Source organism: Colletotrichum costaricense, assembly GCF_030867565.1.
Source record: "Colletotrichum costaricense strain IMI 309622 chromosome Unknown Scaffold_2.1, whole genome shotgun sequence".
In the NCBI taxonomy this organism is placed as follows: Eukaryota; Fungi; Ascomycota; class Sordariomycetes; order Glomerellales; family Glomerellaceae; genus Colletotrichum; species Colletotrichum costaricense.
The window spans coordinates 3,159,622-3,183,798 of record NW_026848231.1 but is presented as its reverse complement, the minus strand read 5'-3'; the positions used below and the strand labels follow the sequence as shown (position 1 = coordinate 3,183,798).

General features: G+C 52.4%; 12 protein-coding genes across 12 annotated transcripts; 6 read left to right on the top strand and 6 right to left on the bottom strand.

Annotated features, from left to right (window-relative positions):
* Nucleotides 1-1,271: 1,271 nt before the first annotated feature.
* Nucleotides 1,272-2,485, top strand: CCOS01_02692 (ABC transporter; the record flags this gene model as incomplete). Its single annotated transcript, XM_060450880.1, has 2 exons — nt 1,272-1,885; nt 1,990-2,485. The coding sequence occupies 2 exons, from the start codon at nt 1,272-1,274 to the stop codon at nt 2,483-2,485; spliced, it is 1,110 nt and encodes a 369-aa protein (XP_060319530.1).
* Nucleotides 2,486-3,408: 923 nt separating this feature from the next.
* Nucleotides 3,409-3,837, top strand: CCOS01_02691 (uncharacterized protein; the record flags this gene model as incomplete). Its single annotated transcript, XM_060450879.1, has 1 exon — nt 3,409-3,837. The coding sequence occupies one exon, from the start codon at nt 3,409-3,411 to the stop codon at nt 3,835-3,837; it is 429 nt and encodes a 142-aa protein (XP_060319529.1).
* A 333-nt stretch (nt 3,838-4,170) lies between these two features.
* On the bottom strand, nt 4,171-6,731 carry CCOS01_02690 (uncharacterized protein; the record flags this gene model as incomplete). The annotated part of the gene is made up of 4 exons (XM_060450878.1): nt 4,171-4,924; nt 4,997-5,169; nt 6,068-6,625; nt 6,675-6,731. The coding sequence occupies 4 exons, from the start codon at nt 6,729-6,731 to the stop codon at nt 4,171-4,173; spliced, it is 1,542 nt and encodes a 513-aa protein (XP_060319528.1).
* Nucleotides 6,732-8,658: 1,927 nt separating this feature from the next.
* On the top strand, nt 8,659-8,970 carry CCOS01_02689 (uncharacterized protein; the record flags this gene model as incomplete). The annotated part of the gene is made up of 2 exons (XM_060450877.1): nt 8,659-8,908; nt 8,966-8,970. 2 exons carry the CDS (start codon nt 8,659-8,661, stop codon nt 8,968-8,970), a joined length of 255 nt encoding a protein of 84 aa, XP_060319527.1.
* Nucleotides 8,971-8,988: 18 nt separating this feature from the next.
* CCOS01_02688 (uncharacterized protein) lies at nt 8,989-9,249 on the bottom strand (the record flags this gene model as incomplete). The annotated part of the gene is made up of 2 exons (XM_060450876.1): nt 8,989-9,154; nt 9,203-9,249. 2 exons carry the CDS (start codon nt 9,247-9,249, stop codon nt 8,989-8,991), a joined length of 213 nt encoding a protein of 70 aa, XP_060319526.1.
* A 235-nt stretch (nt 9,250-9,484) lies between these two features.
* Nucleotides 9,485-11,146, bottom strand: CCOS01_02687 (arylsulfatase; the record flags this gene model as incomplete). The annotated part of the gene is made up of 1 exon (XM_060450875.1): nt 9,485-11,146. The coding sequence occupies one exon, from the start codon at nt 11,144-11,146 to the stop codon at nt 9,485-9,487; it is 1,662 nt and encodes a 553-aa protein (XP_060319525.1).
* Nucleotides 11,147-12,197: 1,051 nt separating this feature from the next.
* CCOS01_02686 (uncharacterized protein) lies at nt 12,198-14,538 on the top strand (the record flags this gene model as incomplete). Its single annotated transcript, XM_060450874.1, has 4 exons — nt 12,198-12,595; nt 12,649-13,401; nt 13,452-13,663; nt 13,733-14,538. 4 exons carry the CDS (start codon nt 12,198-12,200, stop codon nt 14,536-14,538), a joined length of 2,169 nt encoding a protein of 722 aa, XP_060319524.1.
* A 623-nt stretch (nt 14,539-15,161) lies between these two features.
* On the top strand, nt 15,162-16,220 carry CCOS01_02685 (uncharacterized protein; the record flags this gene model as incomplete). The annotated part of the gene is made up of 1 exon (XM_060450873.1): nt 15,162-16,220. The coding sequence occupies one exon, from the start codon at nt 15,162-15,164 to the stop codon at nt 16,218-16,220; it is 1,059 nt and encodes a 352-aa protein (XP_060319523.1).
* Nucleotides 16,221-16,690: 470 nt separating this feature from the next.
* CCOS01_02684 (uncharacterized protein) lies at nt 16,691-18,655 on the bottom strand (the record flags this gene model as incomplete). The annotated part of the gene is made up of 9 exons (XM_060450872.1): nt 16,691-17,075; nt 17,130-17,274; nt 17,330-17,478; nt 17,537-17,612; nt 17,667-17,805; nt 17,858-17,950; nt 18,002-18,222; nt 18,284-18,460; nt 18,523-18,655. 9 exons carry the CDS (start codon nt 18,653-18,655, stop codon nt 16,691-16,693), a joined length of 1,518 nt encoding a protein of 505 aa, XP_060319522.1.
* A 1,302-nt stretch (nt 18,656-19,957) lies between these two features.
* Nucleotides 19,958-21,695, bottom strand: CCOS01_02683 (uncharacterized protein; the record flags this gene model as incomplete). The annotated part of the gene is made up of 3 exons (XM_060450871.1): nt 19,958-20,149; nt 20,217-21,191; nt 21,252-21,695. 3 exons carry the CDS (start codon nt 21,693-21,695, stop codon nt 19,958-19,960), a joined length of 1,611 nt encoding a protein of 536 aa, XP_060319521.1.
* A 1,143-nt stretch (nt 21,696-22,838) lies between these two features.
* On the bottom strand, nt 22,839-23,105 carry CCOS01_02682 (uncharacterized protein; the record flags this gene model as incomplete). Its single annotated transcript, XM_060450870.1, has 1 exon — nt 22,839-23,105. The coding sequence occupies one exon, from the start codon at nt 23,103-23,105 to the stop codon at nt 22,839-22,841; it is 267 nt and encodes an 88-aa protein (XP_060319520.1).
* CCOS01_02681 (uncharacterized protein) lies at nt 22,900-24,070 on the top strand (the record flags this gene model as incomplete). Its single annotated transcript, XM_060450869.1, has 2 exons — nt 22,900-23,393; nt 23,743-24,070. The coding sequence occupies 2 exons, from the start codon at nt 22,900-22,902 to the stop codon at nt 24,068-24,070; spliced, it is 822 nt and encodes a 273-aa protein (XP_060319519.1).
* Nucleotides 24,071-24,177: the final 107 nt, after the last annotated feature.

The following is a 24,177-nucleotide window of genomic DNA, read 5'->3' as shown; positions in this document are numbered from 1 at the left end:
GGTCAGTAAGACGGTCTTATAGAACATGTCGGACCCTTATTGGATGGCACTGCCCGCTTCCGACGCCAGCTTCCGATCAGGAAGTCTTGTTGCCCAGGTATCATGCGATGCTGACCAAGCTACGGGAAGTGACCCCCACCCACTCTCAGCCTCCAAGCGGCCGGCGATCCGAAAACGAGCACGAGGTCAAGATGCAAAAGCGGTTCATCCATGGCAAGGATGTTTCCTAATTGGGGAATTTCTTTATCATGGTCGCAGGAACGACAACGACGACTATGTTCACCGCAGCGGCTATCGTTACTCATACAGTATTGAACCCGCTACCTAGTCTGGCTCACTCATTCACTTTGGCTTTTGCCGATCAGAGGTTGTCGGGAGTTTACTTACATGGGGCTCAACAACGCTCGAAATACTGTATAGTGCACTTATAGAATGTTCGGCGGCGTGTATTGGAATAAGCTTATTGTTTAAATTTTGAATGGCCCCGGTGCGTCATGTAATGTGAATTCAAACTAGTCCCTGGCATCAACTTTCGCCCTCTTCCGTTCTTGCACGATATCTCGGCAGAGTTCATCTTCATCAGGGAACTTGGCCTGACTGCCACGGCCGTGGCCACGGCCGTGGCATGTGTCAGCCCATACTTCCGATTACGGAGACAGGGCAAAGCAGATATTCTTTCCAACAAACACTAGAAAATGCGGCGTGGTCGATGTAGTGAGGGGAGAAGACGCTAGAGAGAAGCAGACTAATACCTTACGGCGACATTATTTCATGAGGTGGGGTCGGCCGGGGCTGGAGGTCCCCACTGGGTTTGTAAGTCTACCGCGCGCGTCGGCTCTTTTATTCACCACCTTTTCTGGAGTAGACACTGCTTGTGACCGCGATGCTTACCAACATTGAGATTTTCTTGAAGTCGTCGCGATCTGGGTCGAGCCAGAACATGCAGGTTCTGCGACGTTGAGCCTTGAAGGCGGCATAGGCTGGGTGATTTGAATTATTCAGCAGAGGAGTGGTCTGAACAGAGATGCCGTGGGAGAATCAATGCTGTTGACCGGCCCGTAGTCTCGTTGTAGACTTACACGGCAAGATGTTTCCAAGCAATAGCTGTGTTGTTCAACTTTGATATATATAGCGGATGTCGCATCCCTCATAGTATGACTTCTCATCAGAGCAAAATCATCCTCATCATCCTCAGCTTCCCTCCACGACTTGGATTATACTTACACACTTCACCCCCTCATCATTGACTTAGACCAATCCCTCTCGCCATCATGATCGGCTTAACTCTTCTGACCGCCACCAGCCTCGCCACCATAGCCGCAGCATACGACACAACGTTCGGCTTCAATGGCGCCCCCATCATCGAAACCCGCACCCTCGACGAGATCCACCAAGCCGCCCTCGCCGAGGGCGGCATCGTCACAGCCTGGCACGGAGGCGACGAGACGAACCAGCAAGACGGCCTCAAGCGGGCCTTTGAGTCCCGGTTCCCCGGGATGACGCTCAACATCACCGTCGACGTGTCCAAATTCCACGACGGGAACATTGACCGCCAGCTCGCCCTCTCCGCTCTCGGCGGTGCCGGCGCGCTGTACGTCGACACGGCGATCCTGCAGACCTTGCACGATTACCCGCGCTGGGACCTCGAGGGCGCACTGCTGCACTACCAGCCCGTCAACTTTGACAAGATCCACCCCGCATTCCGGGACGTTCGCGGCGCGTGGTACGGGGTTTCGATTTTTGCGTGGACGTTCATCTGGAATGCGGAACGGGAGGAGGATGGCCCGCAAGAGTTTGCGGATTTCTTGGAGCCGAGGTTTAAGGATCGGCTTGTTCTTACGTATCCTAACGATGATGATGCGGTGTTGTATGCGTTTGATCTGATGTGAGTACAGCTACTTCTTCCGGGCTTTCCCCCCTAAACCAAAAGCCAAGTCTTTTGTCCAGACAGATCGTAGCTGAGACTTAGCTGACACTCTCTTTCAACAGCATGCAACAGTTCGGCTACGAATGGTTTGAAAAGCTCCTCGCGCAGAACCCGCGCTGGGTCCGCGGTACCGGGACGCCCGTCACCCTCCTCACCTCGCCCAACACGACTCTCTCCGCCACTTTCACCGCGGGCATCGGCCTCGCTCCCCCGGCGCCGCTGAACGTGTCCATACCCACTAATGGCACCTTTGTGACGTGGGCGCAGAGGGCGGCTATCTTCAGGGACGCGCCGCATCCGGAGGGCGCGAAGTTGCTTCACAACTTTATGCTGAGCGACGAGTATCAGTCGGCGGCGACGGCCGCGGGGTTGTGGAGTGTGAGGAAGGATGTGGCGCCGCCGGCGGGGTATCCCGGGATCATGGATGTCGAGACGACGAATTCGGTTGAGTTTGAGAGGTTTATGGGGGACCGGGTGCGTGTTGAGCGGTTGAAGCTGTTTTTTGAGGATAAGATTGGGACGGCGCAGGGGTTGAGTCCTCTTATTGATGATTTGTGATTCCTCCCCTAGGAGTTGGGTTTTCAGGAGCTGTGGCTTTGGAGACGATAGGTATTGAATTAGAGTTGAGAAAAATTGGTTGATAGAGTCGAAGTGGAGTGTCATCGAGGCGATGACATCGGCTCGACATTGTTATTGACTGCCTTAGGTTCAGCATTGATGAGGCCTAGAAGTTCTCAGTATCTTACCATCGGCAGATGATCTTGACCAAAGTAGGAGAATTTACTGAAAACGGTGATATTTTCAGGCGTCTACATTTCCTCGCACCTTGGGCTCAGCCGTGTGATCTAGTGACTTTGACATTGTCATCGCTCATCCAAGACATCTTTCCGGAGCCTTTACAAGTCCTCTCGCCGTTGTCTCGACCAACTAAGCATAGAAAGAAACTCAACTGTCCTCTTTTTCTCGATGCCCCCGAGGCTGGCGGAATTCCGCTACCGAACCCGCAGGGTACACCCTTGCCCGTACATGCTGCAGCCCGAAATAAGCGGGACGGGTCCTCCCGCGTGGTTCATCCCGTCGAGTTTAAGTTGCATCAAAGGATCAGCTGAATCAGCGCCCACTCCTGAGAGTCCCCACGATTACGGGCTCCTAGGGACGAGACTGGAAGGTAGAATTGTCTAGCAGAGTGTACCAAGGAAGTCCTTACTAAGAAGCCAGTCGGAATTCCATTAGTCTAGGCATCAACTTTTGGTTCAATGTCTGTCTGCTTTACAGAATGGAGTCGATGGTTTCGTAATGGCAGCTAGCAGCCTCAAATCTCGAGAGCAGGATTTGTATATAACCTCAGCTTCGGGCGGTTGTAGCACCTACCATCCAGCCCTTAGCCATCCAGTTCAAGCAAGCTTCCTATTGCCCATCATCAACTCCTCCATCCCTTACAAACGACTATCGAACAAACCTGCTCCTCCACCACGCAAAAAATGTACACCCCATCCATCCTCACGCTCCTCGCAGCAGCAGCCCTCCATCTGGCGACCCCCGTTTCAGCAAACTATGAATCCGGCAAAGCAGTGCAGATCAACTTCTACTCCAACTCCGGCTGCTCCGCCTACACCAGCGAGACGGCGGCGTGGTGGACCCGCTCCCCGCGCGCGGCCGAGTACGTCAACGGCGGGAGCGCGGGCGACTGCTTCTCGCTCGGTATGCCGGGCGCCAGCGGGAGTCTCAACGTCGCCGGCGCGTGGCGGGGTAACGGGGCCCAGACGAGCGGCGGGTGCGATCTGTATGACGGATACAACTGCGGTGGCGCCAAGGGGCGGATTGGGTTTAATAGCGGCTCGGGAGGCTGCGTTGCTTCTAGGAGCTCGAATGGATTGTTGTGGAAGAGCGCTTACTGCGGTGCCGCTTAAGTGTGGTGGGAGTGGAAAGGTGGGGAGGCGCGAAGGCTGATGCGTCTTGTTTGGATCTCATCAGATGTTGAGATGTTTGGTCGGAATACTCGATTCGTCGTGGGAGCGTAGCGAGACTTGCTCGCAAGCGTATGTTGACGGGGTAGTGTGGTCTTTGTCCACGCCACGAACGCTTCATGGCAAGGATAATATTTGAAGCAAGCAAACATTTGAACTATGAAAGCCGCGTACTTTTTGGAGCCAATTCAGTCCCTGCGATCAAGAAATCCATACTTGTAGAGTTCAGAGCGAACACCTGCTGAGAAGACCCTTGTCTACGGGGAGACTGTCTTCTCATGGCCTGGCCGGGACGACGCCCTCTCGCCCATCTACGTCCGTCCACTCCTGAAGCGCATCAAAGAGCCTCCCCCACTTCCCACCAGACCACTCATTCCTCAACGCCTCCCACTCAGGCAAACACCCTCTCATAAATTGTAACCAGCCACCGACAATAAAGTCCGCATACACGGGGTTCTCGCGCCCGTCCATAAATGGACCCGCTCCCCCGGCAGGAAAACAGGGACCGAGCTTAGCCTCCAAGTTCGTCTCGAAATCCGCCAGCATCTTCTTCCTTACCTCCGAACCGGGTGAGATCTCGAGGTCCCCCCACTTCTTGCCTGGGAACCGGTCCAGGAACGACTGCCTGTCGGCCTCGGCGGTGCGCGGGTCGAGGGGCATGTAGAAGCCGCCGAGCGGGGCGCCGTACTGGCTGAAGACTTGGTCTACGAAAGCATTGAAGACGCGGTGCAGAGATACCGTGCTGCTGCCGTTTTCTCCGTCCTGGAGGAGTTGGTGCTTTTTGTCGGCGAGGTAGGTTCTTTGCAGGTGCAGCGCGATGTCGAATGAGTCGCCCACCAGGATTTCCTTCTTCTCTCCCGAGCTGGAGGAAGAGGCGAGGGGGTCGCGGATGATTGGCAGGGTGGGGAAGTCAGTGCCATCGTCGTGTTTGCGGTTGGCGGGGAGTTGGAGTGAGTTGCGTGTCTCGGCGACGGCGTTGAGGGGAACCCAGGTTGTGCGGTAGGGGACTTTGGCGAAGTTGAGCGCGAAGCTATAGAATGTAAGCCGGTTTGAAGTCTTTCTCCCCGCGAGTGAAGTGCGGGGGCGGGGGTGTTTTACGTACCGTGTCTTCCACGGGTTCGGTGCCATTGGATAGGCTTTTGGATCGAGGATGATGTCGTAGAACGTGATTTTGGGCTTGTTCGAGGCGTCCATGGCGGGCGAAGCTGAGTTGAGGTGCTGATTGTCGGACTGTGTTAATGTGGCGTTCATGTGATTCTTAATGTCTGGAGGATACTGAGTAATTGTGATGGTCAGGAGTGAAGAGAAGTCAATGGCTATTTCTACTCCTCACAATGAGTTCAGATACGCGCACGCACACACTACTAGCGTTTGGAATGTTCATCTGGCACGATGCAGGCAAGACACCCTGTATACGGGTGATCTGCACCTGGAAACGCATAGCCGCGATGAATCATATGCTATATAGGCCCTAGCGGCCGCGACGGCGTACCCCGATAGGTTAGCCCCGGTGCCCCGCTCGCAAGTGTAAGACAGATAAAGCCACGGCCCGCAAGGCGGGGCAGTGTATCCGGAGATCGGTTGAGCGAGCTAATGCCGTAAGACGGAGCGAATTATGGGGCTGCCGGTGCTTTGCCCCTGCGTACATCGGATCCTTCCCGGAAGTGAGGTGATTACTGATCCCGGTCTAAGAAATACATATACGCACTGCAGCCTTTGACTCGATTCGGCAATTGGATGGCTTGACACCGTGAGATACCTTGACTGCCTCGTCGACTCGGAAGTACCGTGCTCGACGGCACGTGTGTTCGTATTCTCCAGAGAGTGAAATGGCCCATTCCGCGTCGGGTTAGCAATGACATGTAATGTTCGGTGAAGGGCTCGGTGAAGTATTTGGATGTTGAAGAGTGTGTAAGCAGAAACAACAGATCAGTAATCATGAGGGGAGAGCACGCCCTATTCTCAGCTCGGTGAGGCATGCGCAAATGCGCACGATACTCTTAGGTGATCAAGGCAGTTAGCTGCAATGCCAATGGGATGTCTTTTCCTTCAACTCGTCTACAGCAGCCAAGCGCGGGATTGTCTCATTCCAGAGTCATGGCGGTGGGATACCGGAGGAAACCAGCAGCCTGTGTCGCCTTCTCACATATTATCATGGGAGATGACTGCTTACCCTTCCTACAGGAGTATCGGTCGCCTTCAAACCATCATTATCGGCAATCCTCAGACTTGCTCCCGCCCTTACAAGCAATTCGAAGATATCCTCCCGGCCGTTCTGGCCTGCGACATGTAGAGCCGTCCAGCCATGAAACCCTCTCCGATCCAGCCGAGCACCGCCGCGTATCAACTCCGCGATAGCTTCAACATGGCCGTACCTCGTCGCAATCATGAGCGGCGTCCACCCAAGACGGCTCTCCACGTCCGGGTTCGCGGATTCGGCCAAAAGGATCCGAATGCAATCACTCCCGCAGCCATGGCGGGCCGCCACATGCAGTGCCGCTTCGCCCTGCGCGTTGAACTCGTCGGTGGGTACGCCGAGCTTGACGACGGACTCTAGCATATCGTGTGAGCAGCTTTTTGTCAGCCGATGGATGTAGGATGGCGATTCGAATGGCTTCTTTGGAGACTCTTGGAGCTCTGACGCGATGAGCTTGAGGATGTGGGGGAGGCAGAAGGCTGCGTATGTGCGGCTTACTAGGCGCAGGCTGCAGAGGTCGTGCTTGCTTAGATGCTATAGCGTGTTAGTCGTTTTGCTTTCAGGGATCACTAATCTCGAGGACCTTGAGTATATCGTGGAGAATCTCTGACGGAAGACTGTCAGGTGAGAAGACGCCCATCTTGAACGGCTATCGTGAACGTCTTCCCATTACTTTCTCGTTGATAGCTGTGCTCGTCTCATGATGGGAAACCAGTGCATATAAGTACCTGTGCTCGGTGCTGTGTGCTAATCTTCACCTTGATTGATAATCAGCAAACTTTGCACTATGGAAAGACAACCATACAGCGCTGGATCTCGAGGACATATGGTTTGACCTAAAAGGGAAAAATAGAGTCTGGCCTGACCGGCTTTCGGCAGTCCACATAATGGGTTTGGCCGTGTTTCCTGGCTGGTCTTAGCACAATACCGTCGAATCTATCGTCAAATCCCCACTTCATCAGGCTCCAGTTGATCTAACCTCGCTGCAACTAAGGTAGGTCCAGTGGCCTTCAGTTACGTTGGAGGTCTATCGAGAGCTTGGAATGCAATTATGAGGAGCAAGGAACCCTTCTTATGTTCCGTTGTCATGACAGGAAACTTACCACGCAAGTGTCTTGGGGAGCACCGCCCTCGCTCCCGCCCTTGAGGGGCAGCGGCGGTCATTCTCGGCCGGCCGGTCGGCCCCACTAACACGGCACCCAACCCCTGCTCAGGCTGGAAAACGCAGACCCAACAGGCAGGTGTACAGGGCAACTCAATTGGCCAATGAGACCAGTGGGAAGTAGCTTCGCTCCAGCTTCATTTACTCTTCCAGGCCGGCACGTCGCTTGAGCTGTGAATTCGGGTCCACCTAACTTATCCGAATTTCTATGCTAATGAATAAAGCAAATGAGATGAGCATCTTCAAGGTCTCTTTGGGCGGAACTTTGTTTGCCTGCAGCTCTAGTGGCACTGTGCAGCCAGAAGTGCAGCCACGTCCAGCTTCCACAACTTGCAGCTGCCTCTATGAACTGCTTCACCATCATCAACAACCACATACGACCATACCCATTGGAAAACTCGGGATCCCGTCCGCTCTCCCATAGATAAGCCAATGAGGGCCGGATTAGTAGTTGGGTCGGTGACGACCAGCGAATACCTGGTGTTGTATGTTTTTGAAGTTTTGGTGGGCTAAAGTGGATTCACGATGTCTTCCTTGTGGTTGCGGCCGGGCTCACTAACACGCGGGACGTTGTTGAGCCGCAAACACGGACACTTGGTTATAGCCGCAACTGCAGAAACTTCCACTGCCCGTGGGCGGCCCGCGGCATTGCCCCGTTCATTTATCAGACACAGGTGTGAGGTGAACTCTATCTTTGCACAGATAGTTGGGCATCGTATGTTGCCCCGTTACAACGTCATTCGAGGCGGTATAGAATGCCAAAAGGTCCAATTTCCAATATTGAGAGCTTCATACTATCATAACTTTTATATAAAAGGAAGAGGATATCTATAGAGTGATTAACGACCCGAGAGAGTACTCCGTAGACACCATCACACAGCGGAAACCTCCTGACGCGGTGACTCCACACTGAGACCGCGAGTGAACCACCGCGGGAGTCATACTATGACCCTCATTCTCCGTGGGGGCTTGCAAGACCGATTGGCCAGCCTGCCGTATTCAGGGTCAGCATGAAGCACTGTAGTCTGGTGATGCTCAACGACGTACAATGACTCGCTTGTCGCCGCGTGGGATGACCCGTTCGTCTCATTCGTACTGACTCGCCAGTACGGAGAAGAATAGCGGATCATGAATCAAAAGTCCATGGGGATTATGACCAACAGTGTAAAGCCAGTATGAGGCCAGAACTCACGACCAGCCAATCTATTAGACTCGCCAACAGAAACTGGGGATCGGAGGTACGCGAACGCCAACATACATTTGACCGGGTAGGTCCTTCAGCTTCCAGGTATAAGTAGTAGCGCTCGAGCTCTGTAGATGTGATTGTAACTACCCGCTAACCACATCGAGTCGATCTTGCAATAATATCACATTCAATCCTTTTTCTACACACAAATCAGTCATCATGAAGTTCACCCAGGCATTCGTTATTGCTTCCATGTCCCTCGGCGTCATGGCGGGCTGCCGCTCCGCCCCCGAGGTCTGCAAGTCAGACGTCGGTCCTATCTCGCGAGGCCTCACCAAGGGTTGGGTCTGTGATCTTCCTGAGGACTTGCCCTGCCAGACGACTTGTGAGATCACTGGCGAGAGGCAGCGATCTGAGCCCGGCACCGTTGGTATGGAGACGATGAAGTGCTGCAAGCCCCAGCCCGGCTGTAAGTTTCCCTTGATGCTGAGAACTGGTAGCTTTGATACTGATATATTTGCGATAGGTTGAGCATGTTCTCCGCATGTACTAGATGCTTGATGGGCGGAGTGTGGAGATGGTGCAGTCTCCCTCAGAGGAAGCCTGGATGGTTTTGCGCGGTAGCGAAGTTTTCATAGGCTGTTGGTGGATAAAGTCACCGACTAATACGGTCTCAGTGTCGAGAATGAGAGCAGGGAACTTGGTGAGACACTGTCTGTGAAAAGAGCTATGATGAACAGTCTCCGGTCTGTCAAGTACATACCGTTCAAGATTAGAGACACGAAGAAGAATAAAAAGGCTTATAAACATAGAGCGTGGGAACTACAAGCGGACATCAGCAACTGCTACAGTTCAGATCTCAACCATCACCACAAATTTCTCACCGGCTAGGGAGCTCATAACAATTGGACATACAGATACATGTACAAAAAGAAAAATAAATCACTCAAAGTCCAATATATAGTCACAAGAGCATGACATCACAGATGCTTTTCCCCTGCTGTATGCGTCCCACGCTAAGCTGTTATGCATCTATCCCAGAACATTACATGCCTGCAACTTTTTCCCCTCTCACAAGATACTCGATCATTCCTGTTTCGGAGAAATAAATTTCCCAGTCCTGAAGCAGCTGGCTCATAACTCCCGGCTCTGAGGCGGCCAGGTCTTTAGTTTCGCCTGGGTCCCTATCAATGTCATAAAGCTCCCATGCGCCGGTGCCATGAGGTGGAGGCAACATCACAGCCTTGTAATTGCCTCTCCGTATCGCTCTCATGCCGAAAAGCTCCCATCCGGCAACGTCCTCACCCTCGCCGTATACCTCGGACGTCTTGGAGCTAAGCATCGGGACCCAAGACTTCCCTCGTGGAGCGACCACTTCACGACCGCGGAAAGTAGTACCGGGATGCGACACGCCTGCCAGATCCAACATCGTAGGTAGGATATCCATGACGTTTGTGTAGGAGTGGCTGATGCCTCCCTCCTTCCTCACAAGGGGAGGATACCGCACGATACATGGGCACCGTATGCCGCCTTCAGTGGTAAAACCTTTGAAGCCTCGCGAAGGTGCTGTGGCAGCAAGAGCCCATTGCGGCCCATACATGATGAAGGAGTTGGCATTTCCCATGTTCTCATATGAGTTATCATAAAATTGGCGAAGTGTCTCCCGGATGCCCAGTGAGCCCATGATGGGCATGGATTCCATGGTGGAACCCTCGGCACCGTTATCAGACATAAAGACGATGAATGTGTTGTCGAGCTCGCCACTGGCCTCGAGATGATCGATGACACGTCCGATATTGTCGTCGAGCTTGTCCACCATGGCCGCATAGATTTCCATGGCTCGGGCTGCCGTGGCTTTATCCTGTTCACCCTTTTCACTCCATTCAACAGCACCAGGTACGTCTACTGGTGCCGGAATGACGTCCTTCGGGACCAGATGCAGTTTCTGAAGCTGACGCAGACGTCGATCTCGGAGAGCTTTCGGTCCGTCATCATACAACCCACGGTATTTGGCAATTTTCTCCTGTGGTGCTTGTAGCGGCCAGTGTGGTGCAGTGTATGCTAAATATCCGAAGAAGGGCTTCTGTTTATCCTCTCCTGTGCGCTCATCTAAAAAGCCGAGCAGGCGATCGGTGAAGTAGTCACTCGAGTAAAAGTTCTCGGGCAAGTCTTTGCTGCGATCGATGAACTTGTCGTTCTCCATCCAGAAGCCAGAGCTCTTGATGAAAGGGGGAAGTCTCGCATCAAGTTGCGGCTCGTAATTGTGGTGATTCCCAGCGCCCGGGAGAAAAGAAAGACACTTGGTGAAACCGCGGCTAGACGGCGAGGTTTCGGCAGTCATGCCCAAATGCCACTTCCCCGAGCACAGAGTGAAGTAGCCGGCATCCTGAAGTATCTCAGGCAAAGCAGCAACGCGAAAGTTGAGATAGCCTTCGTATCCTGGGTGGCCATCGTATTTTTGTCGCGAACCCATCATGAACTCGGCCATCTGGCCCAGTCCAGCAATGTGGTTATCCGTGCCAGAGAGAAGCATGGATCTTGTAGGCGAGCATGCCGGGGCCGTATGGAAGTTTGTCATACGCAGACCATCCTTGGCAAGACGCTGCAGAGCCGGCGTGGATATTTCGGAGCCGTATGGCTCTGTATCGCTAAACCCCAGATCGTCAGCGACGATGACGAGAAAGTTGGGTCGTTTGGATGTTTGCATGGCTGAAAGTCAGCAGAAAGTATGCGAAAAAAAGTATTATTTATCGCGAGAAGCTGAAGTTGTCAAAGAGGCTTGAAAGATCAAATACCACAGCTGTAGCCGCTTCATTACAGATTATCATGGGTTTTGGACTAGACGAAACGCATAGATGCTTCACTGCTCGGCGGGTCTCAGGGTCAGGTAGAGGCCCGAGCCGGTGCCGCTGCGGGAATACCGGATCTGCGGGGTTACTCCCAGCACGTACCACTCTAAGACTCTTCTAGCAACGAAGTTCAGAACTTCAGAGCTTGCGCTCGGAATTCCCGAGCACAACAACAATATACTTGTTCAACGGCTGTCAGTGATGTTTGACCCTGACACTCAAGCACCGGGACGAATAAAGTAGGTGGACAATGTGGAAACCACCAGCCTCCTCGAAATCCGGGGTATTATGCGGGGGAAACCCGAGTCCTAGACTCACTTGAAGCGCTCCTGGATGATCTTATCGACATCGTAAAGAAGCTTCAGGCTAATAACGATGAAGAAGAACGCCGTTGTATGGTCTTGGAAATTCCCTGCCAGCGGAATTTGAGCCTCAGTGCATGGACATAATTTGATCACACGAGCGTACCAAAGATTGCTTAATCGTGACTTGAGGTACGTCATATACGTCGAACTTTCCCACAATCGAGGACATCTGGGGAAATACCTAGCGCCCGGCAGACAAAGCACTGTAACGATGATGTCTTCCAATGAGAGCGGTCGATGAACGCCACAAACGTCCACAGCCTACCTGCTTTGGTGGGATACAAGGACTTGAAGTACCTTACCTCAGGGGGTAGGTGGGAAAGGTACGAACGACGACGTTGCGTTTTACCAAGCAGGCCAACCAAAATCTTTGTCCACGATTCTGGACAAGTTAACCCCTTTCTTCTGCTAACTTGTGTTCGGGTTGGTACAAAAAGTCGGCGGCCCGCCTGAGATCGTTCCTATGTTGTCATCGCCTTACAACTTCATTTATTAGATTTCCTAAGCATTGTGGGTGATAAAAAGGGTTTTCTCAGTGTACGACATGCCTCCATCCCCTCCTTGCGGTAGCGGTGATGACAACGGCGCGGTGATACCAACGACAGCGGGACTTCCTGTGGAACCGACTTGCCCCGACAAAGAAGTTGAGGCTTCAGCCCCCCGCAATCCCATAGCGGAGACCCATGCAACGGGAGTACCATCGCACCAAAGTTCCTCGCCTGGGTGGTTGATTGCGTTCAAGAACGACTACAATCGCTCAGATGATTTTCTTGTCAATGGAGGAAACACACATGATCCAAGAAAATCGTACCTAGCACGCTTGAGAGAGAGAATCAAAAATCTAGACAATGCTTTCACAAAAAACTCGGCAGATCGGGCGAATTGGCTTCAGAGATTTCCAAAATTAAGCACCGAGCACAACGGAAAGTTTACCACCAAAGTGTTAGTTGCCTCTCACCCTTGCGCAACAGTGGGACGCTAACTTATTCGTTCAGTCCATGGGCAGCGTTCTTTGAGCAAGCGCGAGCGCAAACGACTTCGGAAAGATCTGAACGACGGATAGAATCCGGATCTTCAGCTGCAGACTCGACTCTTCAAACAGGGTCGATATTCGACAAAGTCAGCCAGCAGTCCATCTCAGATACGACAGCCAGCACGTTCTCTGAAGACCATACCCTTGGCCAGTTTCAAGAAGGACACCAAAAGCCCTGCAGCATAGATGGCGAGCACAGTGATGACTCCTCCGAAAACAACTTTGGGCAAGACGACCAATATTCACTGGAGATTTCTATTCGAAGGGTGCTAGCTGCCAGCCCAAAGTATGCCGACGCCGTAGTCGACGTCCTTCAACGTCGACTTCAAGATTTCATACCGCGTAGCCATGATTCTTCGGAGGTATCAACACTGCTTACGGGCATTCTATGCACCTTGGGAAACCATGCGAAATATGAAGCGGTCGATGGAGGGAGTTCCTCAAAAGGAAAGCGCTCGACTGGGCTAGGGAAGCAAAGCTCAGCAACACCTGCCAGTGCTACCATTCCGGCCCACCTATCACCGCTTTTGCAACTCAAGAGGGACAAGGATGAAGATGAAGATGAAGATAAGAAACGAGAGGTGCCGCCGGCCAAAAGGGCTCGGCGCGACGAGCCAGGCAAACACTTGCTTTGTCCCTACTTCATCGGGTATCGGAACTTGGTGGGTGGAGCTTGTCGAGCGCCGACCTCGTTCAGGACATTCAGTGATCTGAAGTAAGTTGATGCATTGTCCCAAAGAGCAACAGGCATTCTAAATTAATTAGGAACCATTTGCGCTCGATGCACTTCGGGGGCTCTCGGGACGAACTGCACATGGACGAGGACGATTGGAAAGCTATCGAAGAAGTACTTAAGGAAGCCAGCCAAATGAGGCCCAAGAAAGGCACCGACGCTTCCTATAAGAAGCATTTGGGCACTTTTCAGAAAGTCTGGGGCGTTCTGTTTCCGAACCGTGACCCTTGGGCCCAGTCTCCTTGTAAGTCCTTGCGTCGGCTATCTAAGGCTCTACCCGGCCGCTTTTTTCTGTAAACTAACACCTTTTAAGTCTGCGAGGACTATGAGGATCTCATTGCAGAAGAAGCAGTCTGTGAGAACCACGAGGACTTCATTACAGAAAAGATTGAATTGCTGTCCCGTTCCATATTCGACCCTGAGGCCCAGCAAGCTTTCGAACGCCGCGAAGTCTCCAGCCCGACTGAGTTTCGCGCATCTCGTGACATGGTTGGCGAGATGCTGAAGAGACTCTGGGAAATCGTCGCAGTTCACAGGCCCGAAGTCGCAGACCAATTTCACGACATATTCGATTCGACCACTACAGGCATGATGGGTGACCAACGGATCGGGTCTCAGAACATATCTGTCGATGAGGATCCCGGCCTCTCAAGAGCCGCCGCAGATACACAGGAGCCGGGGCCATCACACCCACCGCAGGTGACATTCAAATTACCCCTTTATGGGAGAGAAGATTTCTCTCATCCAGGCTCAACTTCTGTAGCCTCTCATGAGACATTGGTTCAGCCAGACTCAGCAATCCCCCATTCCAAGGGCGGAAAGAACTTCTGTGACCAGGAACCTCGAGAGACGGACCCGCCGCACATAGAGCGGGACTCTTCGCAAACCTTTGGCAATTATCACCCGCAAGAAGACTCTGCGGGGACCCCATCGTCTCAGATACCGAAACCTTCGTTGGCTCAGGAGCCTACGACTTCTTTTCTAGATGAGACGAAGGAATACCCGATGCCAAGTGGCTTTGACTGGGACATGTGGCAGCGGGAAGAATCCGCGAGTACCTTGGTCGATTGGGACTCGTTTCTTCCACCTCAATTGAACGAATATACTGAAGAACCATGACAGCAGTTATACAATATGGCTGGAGCACACATACAGAGGCACGGCTTTGTGGGGTTCGATACTTGTGCAACACGATGTTGTCAAAAAGGTTACTGCTGCTTGGCGTTCGGGGGATGGCAAATTGCAGAAGATTATTCTAGTAATAGAAATCACGAAGACATTTTTGTAAGAGCAATGCTTTTAATAACACCAATGAGATTCAAGACTGATTTCATGCCTGTCAAAGCGGATGGTTGGCAGTCAAGATAAGGTGCCGGTCAGTGTATAGGTGCCCCTGCGATCTACCACCACCATATTCCCATCAACTATGCTTCTAGGAGTAAACTTCTGAAGAATATACCGGAAAATATACAGTTGATAACTTCTAAGTATATCAAGAAGTGGGAAACAACGGGATGCGAGTAGTAATTAACTTAGAGGTAGGGGGAAATGATATGCAGTCAGTCAGTCATTCATCGCATCGGCTGTGGTGATGCTGGTGAAACTACAGCTTGGGATGATTATGATTAGTCAGCATTCTTCAAGGAATTCAACTGTGCCCGCAGCCCAACACACACCTTTTTCATGACGGCCCATTAATCCAATCTTACTGCTTGCTTGTACTGCCGAAGATAATCGAAACAATGTGTTATGGTTGCCGCAGACTCGGCTTCGCGAGACCCTCGCCCCCGCCTGACCCAGTGCACGACCGGGAGGACGAGGAGCCGCTGCCGCAGCCAATAGACTTCGACAGACCGGCGCCTCGAAAGAAGCTCCAACCGAAGCCCAAGACCATCGTTCACTCAGCGCCTAGCCATGACGGTATTCCGGCTTTCGTGGCATACTCGGTCCCCGCAGACACTCCGGAGGATGCCGACCTGACGCCCTTGCGCCCACCGTACGCCTACGTCTTTTACGACACTTCCCCTGGCGCGCTTAATCCGGGACGCGCCGAGGACCTGGCCCGCTCCATATTCGACGGCACCGAGGACAACCGCAGTTCTTGCGGGCTGCCGGACAGAGTCGAGGTCTTTGCTATGCCCCTCCCAGCTCTGCCCGGAACAGGGAGCCCGTATTCTGCCGAGGACGTGGGGCTTGACCTCGTTCTTTCACAAGAGAGCCCCTGGTATGCACGTCTCGCCGCACGCGCGTCGCGAGACCCCCAGGACGCACACTGTCTCCAGCATGCCGCCGCTTGCATAAATCATCATGAGCGGGAATTCCAGAACCGCCTGGTCATTGCGGACAGGGCGGAGGCGGTTTCGTGGTATCTCCCAGAAGGTCTAAGCGACGCCGAGTTCACCCGTCAGATTGTGGTTGTCGATAGGCTTGAGGATAAACCCAAGAACCCACCCGGACCTACCCGTTGGCAGGAAACGCTCGCCTGGACACACTCTCTTCCAAGCGAGCAAAGAAACCCGGATAGGAATAGGGCGGAGAGGGCTGATAGCAGCCCGTACGGAAGAGTGTTGCTGGTCGACTGGCGGCCTCGCGACCAGGACGGGGACGACGAGGACGATGAAGCACTGCCACTCAACTGGGATAAGATCGCGTTTGAAATGCTGGGGAAGTCGGTGTTAATTTCCTCCCGATACGGAGTAAGAACCTTCTATGAGCATTTCCTTCCCGACGGCGTATTCGATTTTGAAAGAGAGAAGGCTCGTGAACGAGGAGCAGACGATAGGGTGGACTTGCCGATGTAGACTAGACCCTTTGCTCGCCTTTATCAGTCGGGCAGTGTCGACAGCCTACACCTCACTGACGTTAGCAGAGACTGTCACGCTTCTTCAAACTAGACTAGTCGGGAAGATTATAGAATTTCGAGGGAAAAAAACACGCCTTAGGTGGTTACTGAAGCTAGTTGGCAGGGGGGGAGATCGATGGTCCCTCCTACTCCGTCCACCAGCCACGCCCGACGTGGTTCCGACGTTTTTGGGCGCGGACATGGCTGAGCATTTGGTCGTTCTTGACGCAACGTCTGGCGTGTATCGCTCATTCAACTTTCTTTTGCCCAGGGAAGAATCTCTAATAGTTTCGTCAGTAAGCCCTGTGCATCGGACAGAAACCTGACCATAGTGGCGGAAGCCATTCAATTCTTTCCGTCGAGCGAAACTGAGCTAACCAAAGACCCGACTTGAATCCAGACGTCTCCCAATGTTTTCAAGTCCCCTAATCAACTCGTGTTGGTAGAGGCCAATGTAGGCTTCTTCCTAACAATCTTTCCTGCCTTGCCCGTCGTATCTAGCTCAAAGCTCTGCGCAATATCTGTTCCTATAATCACGCCATCGGTATGACTCATTCCATCAAAGATCTCATCAATCTCCTCTAGAGTTCTGCCCTTTGTGTCAACGAACAACCAACTCGCAGTAGCCAAGATTGCGAGGTTCCACCCGCCGTTGATGGCAAAGTACCGCCAGCCAATCTTCTCCATAGCTATCGGCGCCGTGTAGAGATTGAGAAAGCTGAAAGCATAGCCAATGGCCTGAGCAATTGCCACACCCTTAGACCGCTGTGAGTATTTCAAGATCTCGGGTGGATATGTATAGGCAAGGAGCATCCTTCAATCGTGTTAGCTTGATCTGCATCGTCTTCGAGGCTATAACGAGGCTTACCAGCTGAAAGACACGGCCAAAAGAAATAAGCCCACAACAGCGATGGCGCCAATGGCATATCGATGGTCGTCGGGATGTTGGTCTGCAAGGTACGAAAGGCCGGAAAGAATAGCAAAGAGGACGACAGTTGCAGCTGTGCCAAAGACTAGACATATACTGTGAATCACACGCGTCACACGGATCAAAGTAGCAAAACTTACTAAGAGCCTTACGAGTGCCGATCTTGTCAATGACGAAGACGCCGGCAAGGCTGCAAAAGGCGTTCCATAACAGTAGGCCCATGTTCACCTGGATGATAGTACCGTAATTTCCAATCCCCAGTCCGGCAATTAAGAAGGATGAGAAGTATCTGGGTGCGCATAAGTCGGTGGTGGCTCGCGCATCATTGGAAGCATGTGTAGACTTACAGGATGGCGTTTGCACCTATAATTTGATAGCAAATGTTGATCAGCACGGCGATGATGAATCTTTTCAGATTGGAAGCTTTTCTTAGATGTTAGTCTGAGACCTGGATAGAGGAACAGGGACCCGCTTTACCAGGCGCGATGAGTTCTTTCCAGCCACCGTCGTGTTGCTCTTCATGTTCCAAAGTTCCCATGATCTCCTGAGTCTCTGCGATCACCAAGGGATGTTGGCGATCTCCGTTGGCATGCAGACGAGCGAGAATTTCGATAGCCTAAAAAGTTTTAGACACAAAGGTTCGGCGCATATCACATGCAGCTACCTACTTCTTCAGTACGGCCCTTATGGAAGAGCCATCGTGGGCTCTCGTCGACGAATGGTAGAAGGCATAGAGCAAGGACGGATGGCACTGCTTCTCCCTTTATACAAAAAGTCAGCTATGGTCTGAGTCGTCATCAAGAGTCACTCACAAGCATGATTCCACGCCATGCCCAGTTCGACTGCTTATCCCATATCCCTAAAAAGATGCACGTAGTGAAAAAGGCGGTAAATGGCGCGGAGACTAGCACGGCGTTGGCCAGCATTGATTTATACCTGGGCGCTCCCAGCTCCATAATCCACATGGGCGGCACAGAACCATTGATCAAAGTAGCAAAGCCGATGAGAAAGCGACCGCAGACGAGTTGTGCAACTGAGGAACATGTGTGTAAGTGAAGGTCCTGGTGAGAGAGAAGCCGACGTGTCGCACTCACCTTTAGTTGCGGATGCTTCTAATATGACGCCTATGATGATGCTCGTAGCGCCTAGCCCAAGACCAGCCTTACGCCCCCAGCGATCGACGAGGTGGCCAACAACGGGAGCGCCAATGATGCACCCGGCGCTGATGATGGCAGCATTGAGACCGACCATATCACTATCGAGTTCAAAATCTGTTTCAGTTTGTCAACTAAGGTGGCTCGTTTTATGCCAGATGTGATGTTAGTCAACCCACGTTGTCGGTACGGCACGACGGCGTTCAGGTTGTTGATCATGGCGGCATCGTAGGAGATAATGCAAATGCTGAAAACTGCCTCGCAAAAGATCAGCGCATACGAAAGAGTACTGCCCAGTTTCAGCGAAGCCATATTTGCGCAACTTGTTTCGAATGACTGTGTCTCAACGATTTCGATAAAAATTCCGATGAAGCACTGACATTGCCTGGGTTTGCAGAGATGTAGCAAGTGTAGATAGCCTCAACTAATGTGGGGTGGAGACGACACCCGACATGGGCTCTTTTTATAGCCATAGCTTCAACGGTTTTGGAGTAGAGCACAGCTTGCCTCTTTCGACCCCCCCCTCGACTCAGCTAGATAAGCATAGTATACGGCAGAGCCTGGCATTAATGTCCAGGGTCAAGGAAGAGGAAGCCGTAGCTATTCCCAAGTTATCGCAACTTTTTGAGTGGCTTGCCCGCAGAAGACAAGTAAATCTGAGCACACCTGGCAGCTTATCAGCGAGAGAAGTGCCTACGGTCCAGCTTGAGCCAATCAGGGAACCGTGGTTGACGTTAACCGTGGTTGACGTTTATCAATTCCATCGGTGTATTTTCCCCGGATTTCCCGAACTTCCCCAGGCGCTGAAACTGGCCGGGCACTGCCAATCATCTATGAGTATCGCTTTATACCATGCTTTGCTATCACACTCATCTTCGACAGACTGTTCCCGATTGCTCGGATTGAATAATGATAACCTATGATAGGACGGCTATTGAGTGCATCAGTTCCGAATCCGCGAGAAAGCAGCATTGGGGTTGTTTGGCATCGAATGCCTGATGGCAGAAAACTGGGTTTCCATGAGCGAAGCATGAGGCCGGTCTGTAACGCATTGACAAATGAGTGACCTATCCGGACCATTGCAAACCCGAGATAACGATTGGCAACAACCGGCATGCATCCCCAAAAGGGAGGGAGAAGGTCTCTGTTCCTCTCAGAACGCCACATATACTATGCTAGCTCGAGGTATCTCAGATTCTCATGGCTGGCCGTAGTCAGTAGAGATAACGACAATATCGACGCCGATATGGCAGATTAATGATCACATGAGTTTCGTGAAGGCAACTTGACTAATCTAACTACGAGAGCCAGGCGTATCTGATCACAGAGTGGTGTGGCCGATTCCTTACATGAAGACAGGATTCGGGCGGGCATTCGGGCGTCGGGCATGGGGCCGAGGTCTGTCTTGCTGTATGTCTGGAAAGTTTCGGTTAGTAAGCGTTCGATGATTGATTATAGTGAATCATGGCATAACAGTGTCGCAGCCAAATCCAGTTCGGTCCTCATGGTTGATTGAGTTGCTTACGAAGAACGCTGTATATTGCGAAGAAGCAACCCCACCCCCCTTTCCCAATTGCTCACTGGAAAGTTCGCCCGGAAACACTATTTACACGATTACTGGAAGTTTTCTATAGCTACTTTACTATTGACGTCGTACTTGCGCAGCTCGTCTTCAGCTTTCAAAGCAGCAGCTTGAATGATGCCTTTGGTATTACTAGTCCGGGGCTTAAACTCCACCGTGAATGGCAGCGGCCTTGGGGCTGGGCTATCATTAAATGCAAAAACATCCAGCTCCTTGGAATTTCCCTAAATTGAGTCAAATCATCAGCAACTGATCAATTGACGCATTGCGGCGAATCCGCAGTTCACTCACATGTTCATCGGTAGATCGCATTTTGAATGACCAGAGTAATCCCACGATGGTAAACCAGATACCTTGTTCAGCAAGGGGTTGCCCACTACAAAGGCGTCGACCCCAACCAAATGTGAAGATGCCCTTTTTGCTAGGACTTGGCAGTCGCTCTTCCAAGAACCTCTCAGGTCGTACCTCATCGGGGTAAGGATAGTCTCGTGGATTGCGATGGATGGCCCAGAGGTTTCCAATGATCGAAGTACCTCTGGGAATAAACATGCCCTTGTAGGAATCGTCGTGAACAGGTGCATGAGGGGGACCTCCAAGTGCAATCGCGGCTCGCCAGCGGAATATTTCCGTAAGAAGCGCCTTGCAGTATGGAAGAGAGTCCTCATCTGCCCAAGTAGGGGGTTCGCCTGCTAGGACGCGATCGATTTCCTCCTGTGCCTTCTGCTGAACGCGCGGGAAGGCACACATGGCGAAGATGAAGACGATGATAGTGGTCGTCGTGGTATCTACGCCACCTCCGATCAAATTACCTGTCAGACTGGCGATTTCTTTAGGAGATAACTTGTTGTTGTTCTCCTGGTCCTGGATGAGACGCTTGGAGAAGCTATCCTGTTCAAGTTGAGCCCCTTCGACGGTAAGGGCATAGAAGTATTTTAGCAATTTTTGCCCCTCATCCCATATCATGGAAGGAAACGGGTAGATACGTTTAGGAAGTTTGCTGATCCATGGATAGGCCTCGACTAAATATTGAGCCGGTGCGGAAAAGCCAGCTCCTGTCTGCACGAATGATAACGCAAGCTTAGCAAGATCGTCATCCATCGATCGAACCCTACGGCCCCATCCGATAATGGCGGCAACTGAGCATGCGTATCGCTCAATAGCCGAGACGAACTGCTGGGTCTCCATGATATCACGAATCAATATCTTGGACTCGTTGGCCTGGAATGTTCGGTATCCCCGAACGGCTTGGCTGCCAACTACGGTATGCTGAAAGACCGTCAATAAAAGACAACGCAGGTAGCAACAATATCGATATAGGCAGCTGACCGTGATACGTCGATGTAAACGCCATTTGTCTCCATATACGAGGCTGGTCTGATTGTTTTCTGTTTCGTCAAATGCATCGGCTAGGTAGGAATGTGGACGCGACGAATAGATTTGGGCTCGTTTGTCCATTAGATCCGACGCTGCCCAACAGTCGTTTACAACGATCGTCGGACGGTTTCCCGTCCAAATAGTGATCAGAGGGCTATCATATTCCTTTGACCATTTTTCAAAGATGAGATAGGGCTTCGCTGCGGGCACACGCCCGATGTTTCCAACGATGGGATATGGGAACGGACCGGGTGGCATGCGAGACCTCAAGTACAACACACGACCATAAGAAACGAGAACCCATAACAGGAAAACGATGATGGGTCCTGATATGAAAAAGGCCGCCAGGCGCAAAGGGCTGTCCCAGTTTGCTGGAAGGTAATCCGAGAGGGACATTGTTTGAAGTACTGGAATAAGTCGACAATAGCCTCTTGACGCTCGACTTGATCAATCTCGAGTCTGGGAACGCAAACGAGGTGAGCCTCGCTTTCTTATTTCTGCACTTCATTTCCTCTTCATGAGATACAGACGGGTCAAAATCTCCACGAGAGACGGATGTCAACTTCTGGGTCGGCCGAGGGTTCCGCTGCCCCGGGATGGCTTCTTTTCGGGCTCGGCCGAGACTCCCGTTGCAGTTTCATCACTGTCAGTTTGAGGTCCCTGATCGGAGCCACACGGTTCCGTCTCGATCCAAGTGACATCTGCTACGCGCTCGCCATACCTCGTTTTGCTGCCACCAAGCCCCCACCAAGATCCTCTCGTAAGGTAACTAACTACACAGTAGTATGAACGGAGGAACTTCCTGCCGCTTCGGGCCTGGCAAAGATAGTAAACTAGTAAACTTGCAGAGTGGGGCAGGCGGTACCTGGTGGGACATGTGCCGGGAGGGGCGATGGAGAAAGAGGCATTCCCACTGCTGCCCTATGCTATGTAAATCCTACCCCGCTCCCCACTGTCGTCCACTTTGCCTTTGTGCCTGCCTACTTGCCAGACTCCAGGTCTTCGCTTCTCTTTATCGTATAGACAATTGAATATACGATTTATGCAATACACATGGCTGGTAGATTGCGTGACTACGTACCTGCTCACCTTCAAGTCGAGCTGCATGTGGCTGCAGGTAATGCCGAGAGTCCAGACGACAGAAACGCTGCGCTCCCGCCTCACAGCGTCCGTTGTCATTAGGTTTGGGGGCCAGAACTGTAAATTGAATCCATGAGCTGTCGCAAAGTGGGAACGATGTGGGGAGAAGGTCCTCTGCATGGGATGCTTACACGATAGAAGGGAAGACGGCAGAAGCCATCATCTGAACCCAACCAACCTTCCCTCGTCTCTTCTTCTCTCCGCTTCATCCAACCGCCCAGTGTGTTCTTCCCTCAACCTTGGGTTCACGATGTCGATGGCTCGCTCCAACTTGCCTGCCTGCTCGTCACTTCTCACCTCTTCGTGCCGTCCTTGGTTCCAATATTCCCCACTTCCTCTCCACACATCCCTGTCGACGATGCCCACGCCAATGTGCATCATGCATCGGATTTGAACGCCTTACTCGATCCACTCTTTTCTCGCGCTCAACCCCTGTACCCGGCCCGGCGTCTTCTCGTGCATGGCCACTGGAAGCCGGTTCCTGGTCCTCGCTTTGGTCAAAGTCTGGGCAACCGTGCCGCTCCCGAGGCGTCCATCATCATCATCACGCCAGCCATCTTTGACGACCATTGCGGGGCTCTTACCGAAAGCTGTGCCGCTCTGTTGCCAGGGAAGTCCTTTGCCCGGAGACCTTGCTCTACTGTGTAGAGAAGGATGGGCACCCATGGCATCGGCTTGCCAACTGGCTTACTTTCCAGAAGGTCTGACGCACCTGACCATTGGGAATTCCCTCAGTACTAAAGTTCTCCAGACTCAATTGCCTACCTCTATTCCCTGTTCTGCACGTCGTTGGCTGTCGTTCGGCAACGGCGGGCAGTGCGGGGAGCTGGGAAAAGAAATATTGACTGCGCAAGTGCCCGAAGAGCACGGCGCAGATGAAGCCACTGGCCCCGCGTCCTCAACTCCCCGTCAACCGTCAACACAAGATGGCGGGGCATGCGACAACATTGCGAAGTAGCCAACTTCCTGCTGACTGTCAGCGCTCACCCATGTTCCATGGCGCCACCCCGACGCGGCTTATTCGCACAGATTTAAGAGGCTGGAGCCTTTGTCGCATGCACCATATGATCCGTTTGTCATAGCTTCGATTCTCGATTCCCAATGCTCAATGCTCTTGAGCCGCTCCTTGTCAGTCGCTCCTGCCGACACGCGACTAACACACCCGAGCCATTATGGCGTGCTTTGCTTATCAGATAGCTTCTTCATCGACTCTAAAGTCGCCGGCGTCTCGCACCAGCAAATGCCTGCCCTCCCGGGGCCATGTTCCGGGGCTATCGGTATTAGCTGTTGCTATTCCTGATAGAAACCAACACATCAGACTTCAGTCTAGGGCGGCTGGTCCTAGCTGGGGCGAGTCAGGGGTACCCCGCGGGAAACATTGGGCCACTTGGACGATCACTGGATCGTCCTCTGGCAATGGCGGCACTTGGGGAACTTGTGCCGAGCTTTGGTTATCAACCTACGAGCACGCCAGCTTCACGGGCAACAAGCTGCTTCACGTCTTGGCTGCCAAGGGCACAGTCGGGCAATGGCTCAGCCCGCTCTATTTAACCCGACGATGGTTTTTTTGGAGTATTTCGAAGGGCATGCATCTTCCAAGCAAGGCTAGTAAACGGATGACCGAGGTCTAGTTTGTAAACATTATTTCTCTTGGATTTGCCCGGCGCTGGCCTGGTTACCGCTGTCTTGGCTCTTTTCCAGAATTTTGGCGGCCACACCAAAACAAGTTTTGTGCTCA